The 14,370-nt window shown below is 44.0% G+C and overlaps 1 protein-coding gene across 1 annotated transcript; it reads right to left on the bottom strand.

Annotated features, from left to right (window-relative positions):
- Nucleotides 1-13,118: 13,118 nt before the first annotated feature.
- Nucleotides 13,119-13,775, bottom strand: LOC124027081 (histidine-rich glycoprotein-like). Its single transcript, XM_046339629.1, has one exon. It carries the CDS (start codon nt 13,773-13,775, stop codon nt 13,119-13,121), a length of 657 nt encoding a protein of 218 aa, XP_046195585.1.
- Nucleotides 13,776-14,370: the final 595 nt, after the last annotated feature.

The following is a 14,370-nucleotide window of genomic DNA, read 5'->3' as shown; positions in this document are numbered from 1 at the left end:
TACTAGGCAAGTCAGTTAAAAACAAATTATTATTTACAATGACGACCTAACCCAGCCAAACCTGGTCAACGCTGGGCCAACTGTTCACCACTGACTCCCAATCACAGCTGGATGTGATACAGCCTGGATTCAAACCAGGGACTGTAGTGATACCTCTTGCACTGAGATGCAGTGCCTTAGATCACTGCGCCACTCGGGAGCCCAACAACTTTTAGCTGGATAAACTTTACAAGTAAATACAAATGCCTAAATGCCTATGGAACAGCTCACAGCAATGTGTGCTCAGAGCTCGCCAGTTTGTAGTCCTAAAACCCCAAACTGAGTTACCTCTGGTTCGTTCAGCCGTGGGCACAAATGAATGGGGAAAGAATATGGTTATGTTATAAACGCCTGAACATAAGGTCTGAGTGTAACACAGGTTTAGAAGATCTTATGTGTTTGGGGCGGCAGGTATCCTGGTGGTTAGAGCGTTGGACTAGTAACCATAAAGGTTGCAAGATCAAATCCCAGAGCTGACAAGGTACAAAAATCTGTTGTTTTACCCTGAACAAGGCAGTTAACCCACTGTTCCTAGACCATCATTGAAAATAAGAATTTGTTCTTAACTGACTTGCCTAGTTAAATACAGGTAAAAAATAATAAATTGTATAAGATAATATTAGTCAGTTAACATGACCTTTATGGATTATCAAACCTTTATGTGCTTTTTTTTATTACATCATTTTGCTCTTTTTTTTAATCACTAAAAGTGACATTAGCTGATGAAGATTATCTCATAGATTAAACCGTATTATATCTCCTTAACCTGTGTTGACCATGTACATTATTTTCAGGCGTTTATCAATAAACTCTTCAAAAACGCCATTAATTTCCCCATAGGCTTTGTCCAACAAAAGCATGGCGCAGTTAGTGCCCACAACAAGACACCATTACTATTTATATTTATCAGGTCTGTTCTCTGTTACAGAACAAGTATGGGCACAGATAGAACAATGAGACAGATATTTCACCAGATGTATAAATGTGAAGCACTGCTTGGCGTTTCCACTCACTACCAAATATGGTAATGAGAGGAAGCCCAGTGGCCGGCAGTGGGAGAAGATGGAAGGAGAGGAATTTTGTCTCACCGTTCCGCACATTTTCTCATTGATGAAACATTTGATCTTCAATACAGTTTTTTTTTCCTCAAAACTACAATCCGTTATTGAACAGAGTTGACAAAGTTTTGTAGACATTGTCATTCAAATAGAAAGTCGCGCAGTTTAGGAGCGCAAAGTCGAATTGAGGTATTGTACACGTGCACTTCAGAGTAGGCGTTCCCTAACTGCAATATGTAAATATATGCCAGAACACGCCAATAGGATCTCGATAGCTTGTGCTTGTTCTGCCCAACTGTGATTCATTTTCACCCATTGGAAAGACAGGTTGTGGTCTATCTTGGGTTTGTTATAAAAACTCTTCGGTATGTGTAGTTTGCAGCCCGTTATGAAGACCAGAGTATGGGCGAGTGGATTTGTCGAAAGAAGTGGGTGTATGGAAAGCGAATCAGCTATTTGGGCAGATTTGTTGTCACTCAATACCGTTTTGCGTGGCTGATTGGGCTGCACTACGAGTCGATACTAAGCCACCAGTGCTCTGGTGAAGTGCTTCCTACAGGGAGGGCATCATGATTGTGTCGCCGGCGGTAGCTACGTGGTCATTTTTTAAATGTAGGTAGACGCATCCATCGCTGGAGTGACTCTGTTAATCGGCGTGTCGAGACAAGTGGGAGGATGAGGAGCACTGATGGGAGGATGGTTGGTTGGTTGCTCTGTGATTTGTTACGGTTTTGATTGAGCCGTGTGTCAATTCCGGCCAGCCTGGGGACGCTTGTTATCGTGTGAAACAAGACTGGGATAGTCTAATCTTGAAAGAATCATACTATGTCAGTTGAATGTTAACGAAACACAAATAAATTAAATTAAAATACAATTTTATGTAACTTTTTTACCAATACAAATTAGGTCTACAACTCATAATGACATCTGTTTGGCTATCATATAATTACAATAAAATAGTTTTTTGTTAGAAAGGCTTTTTATAATTATTGTTGTAGGTTATTATTAATCACTAAACACACTATACAGTTTTTTCATTTACCAGGAAATATATTTCCTTATTATTATCATAGGATGACAATAAAATAGTTTTTTGGCTCAATAATCTACTCTTGGAGAATCTGGCAGCAAACCAGTTTCTAACCTAATGACTTCTGCGTTAAAGTGTGACTGAAACTGTGTTAACATGCTCAAAATCAAACTCTCAGTCATCTCTGACAGTTGGAAGAATAATTGGCCTTAATTGGCCATGTGTACTCTTAAATCTCAATCTGGCACAGACAGAAGAGGAATGGCCACTCCTCTCTAGGTCGTCGTCATCGCCCCACTAAACCAAAAAATATAAACGCAACATGAAACAATTTCAAAGATGTTAATGAGTTACAGTTAATACAAGGAAATCATTCAATTTAAATACATTTATTAGGTCATATGAAATATGGATTTCACATGACAGGCAATACAGACATGCATCTGTTGGTCACAGATACTGTACCTTAAACAAAAGGTAGGGGGGCGTTGGATTAGAAAACCAGTCTGTATCTGGTGTCACCACCATTTGCCTGATGCAACGCGACACATCTCCTTCACATAGAGTTAATCAAGCTGTTGATTGAGGAGTGTTGTCCCACTCCTCTTCGATGGCTGTGAGAAGTTGTTGGATATTGGTGGGAACTGGAACACACTGTTGTACATTTCTATCCAGAGAGTTCCAAACATGCTCAATGGGTGACATGTCTGGTGAGTATGCCGGCCATGGAAGAACTGGGACACTTTCAGCTTCCAGGAATTGTGTACAGATCCTTGCTGAAACATGAGGTGATGGCGGCGGATGAATGGCACAACAATGGGCTTCAGGATCTCTTCACGGCATCTCTGTGCATTCAAATTGCCATCGATAAAATGCAATTGTGTTCATTGTCCGTAGCTTATGCCTGCTCATACCATAAACCCACCGCCACCACGGGGCAAACCGTTCACACCATTGACATCAACAAACCGCTCATCCTCACAACGTTATACACGTGGTCTGCGGTTGTGAGGCCGGTTAGACGTACTGCCAAATTCTCAAAAATGACATTGGAGGCGGCTTATGGTAGAGAAATTAACATGAAATTCTCTGGCAACAGCTCTGGTGGACATTCCTGCAGTCAGCATTCCAATTGCCCGCTCCCTCAAAACTTGAGACAACTGTGGCATTGTGTTGTGTGACAAAACGACACATTTTACAGTGGCCTTTTATTTACACAAGGTGGAACAGACAAATAAAATAATCTTCCTATGTACTCCACCCAGAGTTTAAACTTCTCTCCTCAGGCAGACGCAACAGCTTCTCATTGTAAACTGAACAGATTGCACTCCTTCATCCCGTTAGTGACACTAAAGAAAACAGCAGTACGTACAGGAGAACCCCATGTTCAATATGATAAGGACATGTGCAGTATATTTCTATATGTATTATATAAAATCCTGATTTGGTGGGCTATATATGTTAAGGATATATCTGGGGTAAAACGTCACTTCTCACAGTCTGATACATTTAAAAAAAAAAAATAGATTGTCACTGCCAAATACCCGTAATATCACCTACCCAGTCAAGCTGAGCCAAAGTTAAACCATCTTGAACCACAGATGTTCCATAGGGTATAAGTCATGATAGAGGGAGTCAACAATCACACATCAAGGTTTAGATTATGTTCCTAATGGTTAGATCTTTGGGCCAGTAATCAAAAGGTTGCTGGATCGAATCCCCGTATTTGTCGTTCTGCCCCTGAACAAGGCAGTTAACCCCACTGTTCCCCTGAACAAGGCAGTTAACCCACTGTTCCCCTGAACAAGGCAGTTAACCCACCGTTCCCCTGAACAAGGCAGTTAACCCACCGTTCCCCTGAACAAGGCAGTTAACCCACCGTTCCCCTGAACAAGGCAGTTAACCCACCGTTCCCCTGAACAAGGCAGTTAACCCACCGTTCCCCTGAACAAGGCAGTTAACCCACCGTTCCCCTGAACAAGGCAGTTAACCCACCGTTCCCCTGAACAAGGCAGTTAACCCACTGTTCCCCTGAACAAGGCAGTTAACCCACTGTTCCCCTGAACAAGGCAGTTAACCCACTGTTCCCCTGAACAAGGCAGTTAACCCACTGTTCCCCTGAACAAGGCAGTTAACCCACTGTTCCCCTGAACAAGGCAGTGAACCCACTGTTCCCCTGAACAAGGCAGTGAACCCACTGTTCCCCTGAACAAGGCAGTGAACCCACTGTTCCCCTGAACAAGGCAGTGAACCCACTGTTCCCCTGAACAAGGCAGTTAACCCACTGTTTCGCGGTAGGCTGTCATTGGAAATAAGTCTTTGTTCTTAACTGACTTGCCGAGTTAAATGAAGGTAAATATTTTATATGGTGTACAGTATAACCAGGAGTCTCGGAGCAGTCGAAAATAGTCAGGTTTTATTCTCTATTCTTTACAATTCTAAACTTGGGTGAAGTGGAACAACAATCAAAAACAAAACACACTTTTCCTTTAGGTCAGTCTGTGGCTAACACTTAGCTGCTAACGTTGCTAGCTAGCTTCTTTAACAGACGAACGTTAGGTTAGCCTGCTTGGTATACAGTTAACACATTTATGTCACACATCATTAAAAACCTAGTTGCTAGCTACATCTATGAAGAACATAGATACTGGTAGCTAGCTAACGTTACACCAAATACAGAGCTCTAACTGAGTAGCAAAAATGTTACGTTAGCTGAAATATCTACCGACATCTCTACCGAACACGCACTGAAAGTTTGAAACACAACCGGCCAAAGCAGCCCTTCAAAACGGTCTTCTTCTTCTTCTTCTTCTTCTTCTTCTTCTTCTTCTTCTTCTTCTTCTTCTTCTTCTTCTTCTTCTTCTTCTTCTTCTTCTTCTTCTATGAGGTTTAACGGCAGTTGGCATCCATTTTGTTGCATACCACCACCTAATAGACTGGACTAAAACTCCCTTATACTTTGCTTGAAAAATGTACTGAATAAAATGCCCTACCATCTAAACACTACACTCACTAATTTCAAAATGATAAAAAATAAAAAATATCATCACCCTACTCCACTAATTAAATGTATTTATCTCTACCTCATTCCATCATCCTGAAAGGATGGGACATCACCAATTAACACATCCTGTAATTATTCTGATGTCAAGTCTCACACACCCAAATAGCTCTCTGCAGCTGCCACCACAACCTCTATTTTCTGCGACTTCCATTCCATCCCTGCAGTACTATTGATAACCATTGCTATAAATATCTCTACTACTCTCACCACTCCTCCCTCTGTACTGGTATATCTCTACTACTCTCACCACTCTGTACTGGTATATCTCTACTACTCTCACCACTCCTCCCTCTGTACTGGTATATCTCTACTACTCTCACCACTCTGTACTGGTATATCTCTACTACTCTCACCACTCCTCCCTCTGTACTGGTATATCTCTACTACTCTCACCACTCTGTACTGGTATATCTCTACTACTCTCACCACTCCTCCCTCTGTACTGGTATATCTCTACTACTCTCACCACTCCTCCCTCTGTACTGGTATATCTCTACTACTCTCACCACTCTGTACTGGTATATCTCTACTACTCTCACCACTCCTCCCTCTGTACTGGTATATCTCTACTACTCTCACCACTCTGTACTGGTATATCTCTACTACTCTCACCACTCCTCCCTCTGTACTGGTATATCTCTACTACTCTCACCACTCTGTACTGGTATATCTCTACTACTCTCCCCACTCCTCCCTCTGTACTGGTATATCTCTACTACTCTCACCACTCCTCCCTCTGTACTGGTATATCTCTACTACTCTCACCACTCCCCCCTCTGTACTGGTATATCTCTACTACTCTCACCACTCCTCCCTCTGTACTGGTATATCTCTACTACTCTCACCACTCCTCCTCCCCTTTAACCCATCTTCCTCTACTTTATTCACTGCCTCAGCATATGACAACTTCTGCTCTACTCTGACCCTGGAAACCTCAACCTGTCTGTCTGATCTCCAGCTCCATTGGCACCGCTACAATTAACACATTCCACTACTTTCCCCCAATTTTACACATTCCTTTGTCTCATACCCTTCTGCACACCTTGGACCCTCCCTCCTACACACTGCTGCCACATGTACACTCATACAGGATAACTTATATATCCTAACATCACTTTGACAGGCAAAGACTCAACTTCAAGACTCAAAAGAACAGACAATGACTTTTCTGTTTCCCCTGTTACTCGTCACCCTGTCTGCGTCGTATCAAACGACGAGCATCACATACACCGGAATCTTTCCCCTCAGCTGGTCAACTTTTATATGTACTGCTACCCCAGTTATGACTCCTTTCATTGGCACCCTGGGAGTGAAACAATTTACTTTTCTTGCCCCCGTTTGTTTTACTCCGAGTGCCTTCTCCCTCTGACCAACAGAAACACAAACAATTATCACTAGACCACTTCTGGTTACCCCCAACGATTCCACATGACTCAACTCTTTTTTCACCCATGGTGAAACCACAAATGGATCAGCCAAAGGCAAGAGTCCACTTTTTCCATAAACTTCACTGCTACTGTCAAAGACTCATCTTCATCCTGAACCTCGGTCCCCGAGAACTGCACCACACCTACGACCTCCGATATTTCACCCTCATTCACTTCCATTTCTCCTCCTGTCTTCAGCTCCCTCTGCTTACACTTTCTACCAGTCTTCTTTAACAAACTATCTCCCTTTTTCCCAACCATTTTTATCCAACTCAAGCTCACCCTCTTCTTCACTCTCTCTCTTAGACCTCCTCCCCTCTCTTTTCCCCACAATTCCTCCTCCCCCAAAACGGTCTTGAGTGACAACAAATCAGCCCAATTGGCACTGCTCTCCTACTTTTCTCGACACGCCCATTATTCGAGTCACTCCAGGGATGTAGCTACCTACGACTACCCCCTTCTCTAAAAGCCAACTCATGCTTTAACCCAAATTTGTGGTCGGAGGCGCCGTATGGATAGTGTGACGCAATTGCATAGCCTCCGGAAACAACGCAGAGGCCAAATTGAGCTCTGTACCACATCGCCGTACGCCTCTCAAATAATTTTGTAACGATGCGGAGGGCTCGGTATACCTCCGCATGACATGATTGGTTGACAGTAGTTGAGGGCAGGAAGTCCTGTATGAACACAAACTCACTTCCTTGACAACTTCCTTTATGACAGCTCTAAGCTGCTCTGACCTCTGACTTCTGCAGAGGCCGTATCACCTTATCACTGTAAATGCAGACGTCAGATTGACCATGCAGTGCCTTTTACAGAACCTAAATCAGACGGTGTTATCCTTGGGACGTACCAATTATGGACCTGTGACATCAATCCCATTTAAGATAAGAATGTTAAGCTGCAAGATTAAACTTTTTTTTTTGGGGGGGGGCAACCCTTAACCAAATTCACATAGAAATACGAGTTTGTTTTATGATTGAAAATATACAATTATTTGTGTAAAACGAACAGTGAAATATGACTCAGACCCACCCTCTGGGTTAAAAACAGAGCCACGACTCCCTTTAGCAGAAACGATAGACTACGACTGATTAGCACCTTGGTTAAAAGTATATTTTCTATTTGGAAACTGTTGTTGATGTTGAAACACGCTAAAACATAAACGGACCATGGATTATCTATGCACAGGACTTGTTTTAGCCTAAATACCGATGTTACACAGTATCAAGAACACAGACAGAATATAGCTGTAAGCAGCAATGCCGGGGTTCAGTTATGAGGCCCATTGTGCCCCTATCAGAACCAATTGGACACATTGCCTTGGAATGAGTTACTTTGCTACTGTTTCCTATGATTGCCATATATCAGAACACAAAATCAAACTGATCATGCAATATATTATGCTTTTGATGTATTTTGGACCATTTTCAATGACGTTAACTACTTTCAAACATATTTTTCTGCAGAACCTCTGGACCCGATCGGCACCAAATTTGGTACATTACATCTACAGATACACATCTTTTATTTTCCAAGACTTTTGCTCAAACAATATGGATGCAATGAGCCAATGAGCTTGCATGAATGTTGTTCCCCCCCCCCCATCCAACAGCTCCACCATGTGGCCAAACTGAAGCGTACTTTACAGCTTTGCTAAGACTCATCCCTGAGTATGTGTGTCAAATTCCATCATTCTGAGTCAAACCGATCAAGAGATATGAACATGTGCCTGTTATAGCGCCACCGTGTGGTAGATCTGAATTGTTCTCGCATATGTTGAGTCTTGACAGTATTTTGAATATGTGTTAGCAGTTTTGTTACAATACGAATATCTGATATATATGAATGACACACACACACACACACGCACACACACACACACACACACACACACACACACACACACACACACACACACACACACACACACACACACACACACACACACACACACACACACACACACACACACACACACTCATGAATAAGTTTCCCTTGCACTCCTACAAAGGACGAATGAACATTGAAAGAAGAACTGATATTATATATTATATAATAAGAAATAAAATATTATAATTTATTTAAAAAAAAAATTGGGTGGAGGGTGGAGAGGGAGAAGTGAGAGGGTGAAGGGAGAAGTGAGAGGGGGAGGGAGAAGTGAGAGGGTGAAGGGAGAAGTGAGAGGGGGGAGGGAGAAGTGAGAGGGTGAAGAGAGAAGTGAGAGGGGGAGAAGTGAGAGGGAGGGAGAAGTGAGAGGGGGAGGGAGAAGTGAGAGGGGAGGGAGAAGTGAGGGGGGAGGGAGAAGTGAGAGGGGGGAGGGAGAAGTGAGAGGGGGAGGGAGAAGTGAGAGGGTGGAGAGGGAGAAGTGAGAGGGTGAAGGGAGAAGTGAGAGGGGGAGGGAGAAGTGAGAGGGTGAAGGGAGAAGTGAGAGGGGGAGGGAGAAGTGAGAGGGTGAAGAGAGAAGTGAGAGGGGGAGGGAGAAGTGAGAGGGGGAGGGAGAAGTGAGAGGGGGAGGGAGAAGTGAGGGGGGAGGGAGAAGTGAGGGGGGAGGGAGAAGTGAGAGGGGGAAGGGAGAAGTGAGAGGGGAGGGAGAAGTGAGAGGGGGAGGGAGAAGTGAGAAGGGGGAGGGAGAAGTGAGAGGGGGAGGGAGAAGTGAGAAGGGGGAGGGAGAAGTGAGAGGGGGAGGGAGAAGTGAGAGGGGGAGGGAGAAGTGAGAGGGGGAGGGAGAAGTGAGAAGGGGGAGGGAGAAGTGAGAGGGGGAGGGAGAAGTGAGAGGGGGAGGGAGAAGTGAGAGGGGGAGGGAGAAGTGAGAGGGGGGGAGGGAGAAGTGAGAGGGGGCAGGGAGAAGTGAGAGGGGGAGAGGGAGAAGTGAGAGGGGGGAGGGAGAAGTGAGAGGGGGAGGGAGAAGTGAGAGGGGGAGGGAGAAGTGAGAGGGGGGAGGGAGAAGTGAGAGGGGGAGGGAGAAGTGAGAGGGGGAGGGAGAAGTGAGAGGGGGAGGGAGAAGTGAGAGGGGGAGGGAGAAGTGAGAGGGGAAGGGAGAAGTGAGAGGGGGAGGGAGAAGTGAGAGGGGGAGGGAGAAGTGAGAGGGGGAGGGAGAACCGAGAGGGGGGAGAGGGAGAAGTGAGAGGGGGAGGGAGAAGTGAGAGGCTGTTGTCTGTTGTCTGTTGAAGAAGAGTGTCTTTGGACTTGTTAGAAGAGTCTGTTGTCTGTTGAAGAAGAGTGTCTTTGGACTTGTTAGAAGAGCCTGTTGTCTGTTGAAGAAAATGTGGCTGTAGCTTTTTAGCTCATATATATATATATGTGTGTGTGATTTGGTTTATACTTGGTTTTGTTCTTAAAATGTTAAAGTAAAGTTCTAGAAGGAATCCTTAAGGTTACCTTATTGATATACATTTTAAGTAGCTGTTCGTTTTTAAACACCAACTGAGGGACTGATCATCCTGAGGGGGGCGACAAAAGACTGTTTATAGTTGTAGAAGGTAAGAGACCGTCTGTCTTGTTTTTAACTGCTGTGCTTTATCATAGAATTGTAATAGGCAAAACAAATATTGCATTGGTAGCCTAATAGGTGTTTTAGATAAGGGTGCTGAAGGTATCTAATCCATGGATAATTGCTTGTGTGATTATTGATTTTGTGTTATTGATTGATTGATTTATTGATTGATTGATTTATTGAGCTGGGACTTTTTATGCCTGTTTCTGGAATTTTGAATACATTTATTTTATTGTTCTGAAACCCCGTGTCATAAAAGAATCATGCAAGTCATTTTACTCTAGGTTTCTGAAATAGATTGATTGATTGACTTATTGATCTAGGTTTCTGAAATAGATTGAGGATTTTTTTAGCATCTGGTTAATTAGTGTAAAACCTGAGTTGCTGAGTTGCTGGTATAAAATAACCTGAGACTGAACTAGAGGTACTGAGTGCATTGGTCTGAGTCGTAAGAAGGGTGATTCAGAGCTAAGCCAACCCAGGAAATAGGGGCCCCTCGTAGTGGGGCTATCGTGGAAGCTCTGGCCTGGATGATCCTGAGAAGACACCAGGTGGAACGAGGGTAAGACAGTATAGACACTAGGCTTTGAGGATAGCCCACGTTACTGTAAAGGCCCTTTACTGTCATGGTTGAGGAGCAGTTCCTAGCTGTAAACTAGCTCAGTGGTAAGGCAAGGCGGCATCGATCAGATCTGCCGGATTAATGACAAGGAATAACTGATTGCTATTGGGTAGGCAGGTTTGAGTTGAGTTGTTAATCTTGCAGAGGAGGTATTGTTACTTTGACAATCCCGAAGGAAAATATAAAACTCAACATGTAAAGTGTTGGTCCCCTTTTCATGAGCTGAAATAAAAGATCCCTTATTTATGAGAAAAAAAATGACATCTCTGTTAGTGAGCGTTTCTCCTTTGTCAAGATAATCCATCCACCTGACAGGTGTGGCATATCAAGACGCTGATAAAATAACATGATCATTACACAGGTGCACCTTGTGCTGGGGACAATAAAAGGCCACTCTAAAATGTGCAGATTTGTCACACAACACAATGCCACAGATGTCTAAAGTTTTGAGGGAGTGTGCAATTGGCATCTAGACTGCAGGAAGGTCCATCAGAGCTGTTGCCAGATAATTTAATATTAATTTTTCTACCATAAGCCGCCTCCAACGTCATTTCTGAGAATTTAGCAGTACGTCCAACCGGCAACACAACCGCAGACCACGTGTAACCGTGCCAACCCAGGACCTCCACATCTGGACTCTTTACCTACAGGATCATCTGAGACCAGCCACCCAGACAGCTGATGAAACTGTGGAGTATTTATGTCTGTAATAAAGCACTTTTGTGTGGAAAAACTCAGTCTGATAGGCTGTGCCCCAGTCATGTGAAATCCAATAGATTAGGGCCTAATGAACTTATTACCAATTCACTGACTTCCTTATATATATTTTTTTAACCTTTATTTAACTAGGCAAGTCAGTTAAGAACAAATTCTTATTTACAATGACGGCCAGAAACAGTGGGTTAACTGCCTGTTCAGTGGCAGAACAACAGATTTGTGCCTCGTCATTTCGGGGGTTTGAACTTGCAACCTTCCGATAACTAGTCCAACGCTCTAACCACTAGGCTACGCTGCCTCCCCATATATAACTGTAACTCAGTAAAATCATAGAAATTGTTTGACCGTTGCGTTTATTGTTCTGTCCAGTATATTTTCCAGGTTTGGAAAGTACTGTATGGAGAGATCTTGGTTGATAGATGCCATATATCACGTTTTCCTGCAGATCGGACAAAAAATTCAAAATGGTGGAAAATCCTTCATGACTCTGGTTCCCTGAGGGAAATGTCTTCTTTGTGACCTACAGTATGTACTGACCCTACAGTATGTACTGACCCTACAGTATGTACTGACCCTACAGTATGTACTGAACCTACAGTATGTACTGACCCTACAGTATGTACTGACCCTACAGTATGTACTGAACCTACAGTATGTACTGACCCTACAGTATGTACTGACCCTACAGTATGTACTGAACCTACAGTATGTACTGAACCTACAGTATGTACTGACCCTACAGTATGTACTGACCCTACAGTATGTACTGAACCTACAGTATGTACTGACCCTACAGTATGTACTGAACCTACAGTATGTACTGACCCTACAGTATGTACTGACCCTACAGTATGTACTGAACCTACAGTATGTACTGAACCTACAGTATGTACTGACCCTACAGTATGTACTGAACCTACAGTATGTACTGACCCTACAGTATGTACTGACCCTACAGTATGTACTGACCCTACAGTATGTACTGAACCTACAGTATGTACTGACCCTACAGTATGTACTGAACCTACAGTATGTACTGAACCTACAGTATGTACTGACCCTACAGTATGTACTGAACCTACAGTATGTACTGACCCTACAGTATGTACTGACCCTACAGTATGTACTGACCCTACAGTATGTACTGTACTGACCTACAGTATGTACTGAACTGACCCTACAGTATGTACTGAACCTACAGTATGTACTGACCCTACAGTATGTACTGAACCTACAGTATGTACTGACCCTACAGTATGTACTGAACCTGACCCTACAGTATGTACTGAACCTACAGTATGTACTGACCCTACAGTATGTACTGAACCTACAGTATGTACTGACCCTACAGTATGTACTGAACCTACAGTATGTACTGACCCTACAGTATGTACTGAACCTACAGTATGTACTGACCCTACAGTATGTACTGACCCTACAGTATGTACTGAACCTACAGTATGTACTGACCCTACAGTATGTACTGACCCTACAGTATGTACTGAACCTACAGTATGTACTGAACACACAATATGTACTGACCCTACAGTATGTACTGAACCTACAGTATTTACTGACCCTACAGTATGTACTGAACCTACAGTATGTACTGAACACACAATATGTACTGACCCTACAGTATGTACTGAATTTCATGGCTATAGGTCACCTGGGGGGTGAGGGGCGTGACCTTTTAAAGTTAGCATTTTCAATCGCCACCATGTGGGCATTTGGCATGGCATGAGAGGGTATGGCATGGCATGAGAGGGTGTGGTGTGGCATGGCATGAGAGTGTGTGGCGTGGCATGAGAGGGTGTGGCATGGCATGAGAGTGTGTGGCGTGGCATGGCATGAGAGGGTGTGGCGTGGCATGGCATGAGAGGGTGTGGCGTGGCATGGTATGGCATGAGAGGGTGTGGCATGGCATGAGAGGGTGTGGCGTGGCATGTGGGGGTGTGGCATGGCATGTGGGGGTGTGGCGTGGCATGGTATGGCATGAGAGGGTGTGGCATTGCATGAGAGGGTGTGGCGTGGCATGTGGGGGTGTGGCATGGCATGTGGGGGTGTGGCGTGGCATGGTATGGCATGAGAGGGTGTGGCGTGGCATGGTATGGCATGAGAGGGTGTGGCGTGGCATGGTATGGCATGAGAGGGTGTGGCGTGGCATGGTATGGCATGAGAGGGTGTGGCGTGGCATGTGGGGGTGTGGCGTGGCATGAGAGGGTGTGGCGTGGCATGGTATGGCATGAGAGGGTGTGGCGTGGCATGTGGGGGTGTGGCATGGCATGAGAGGGTGTGGCGTGGCATGTGGGGGTGTGGCATGGCGTGACCCTTAACTATCATTTACTTTACATCCTCCTAAACCTTATTATTTATTTATTATTATTTTGTGTGAATTTGTATTTTTTTTTACCTCCCTCAAATTCACAGAACTGGTAGAGTAATAATAATGACTGAGAAGAAATACCATCCCCCCCCGAACGCCGTAATGAACGCCGTAATGAACGCCAGCACATACAATAGTGTTTCACAAGCTCCGCTGTTGAACGCCGTAATGAAAAAGAAACAGACGGGTTTAAATTGAAAGCAGAGGGATGTTTTGGTCCCGTAAAGGGTTGGAATAAATGGAGGACAATGAGCCCATTTGGAAGCTAGATGTGTAGTCCTTGGCAACAGGGAGATGGCCTAGGCTATGCACTTATTGTATGGTACTGTGTTGCTTAGCAACATGAAAGTTAGGACAAATTATACAGGTCATCTCAACAAGCCTAAAATAGCCTGCAGTTGTTTGCATATGAAGTTAACAGCAGTGGCTATACTTGATTGCTATCAGCATACAGAACGTCATTATGGCTCAGGACAACTACAACAATTCTTATTGCCTCTCCTCTCCCTATCCTCTCTGTCTTACAGCCTC

The sequence above is a fragment of the Oncorhynchus gorbuscha genome, unplaced genomic scaffold (genome assembly GCF_021184085.1).
Source record: "Oncorhynchus gorbuscha isolate QuinsamMale2020 ecotype Even-year unplaced genomic scaffold, OgorEven_v1.0 Un_scaffold_2940, whole genome shotgun sequence".
NCBI lineage: Eukaryota > Metazoa > Chordata > Actinopteri > Salmoniformes > Salmonidae > Oncorhynchus > Oncorhynchus gorbuscha.
This window is presented reverse-complemented; position numbering and strand designations above follow the sequence as displayed.

What these genes read in the sequence shown, in the direction of transcription:
- LOC124027081 (XM_046339629.1), bottom strand. Translation starts at nt 13,775, where the DNA reads ATGCCACACCCCCACATGCCACGCCACACCCTCTCATGCCATGCCACA.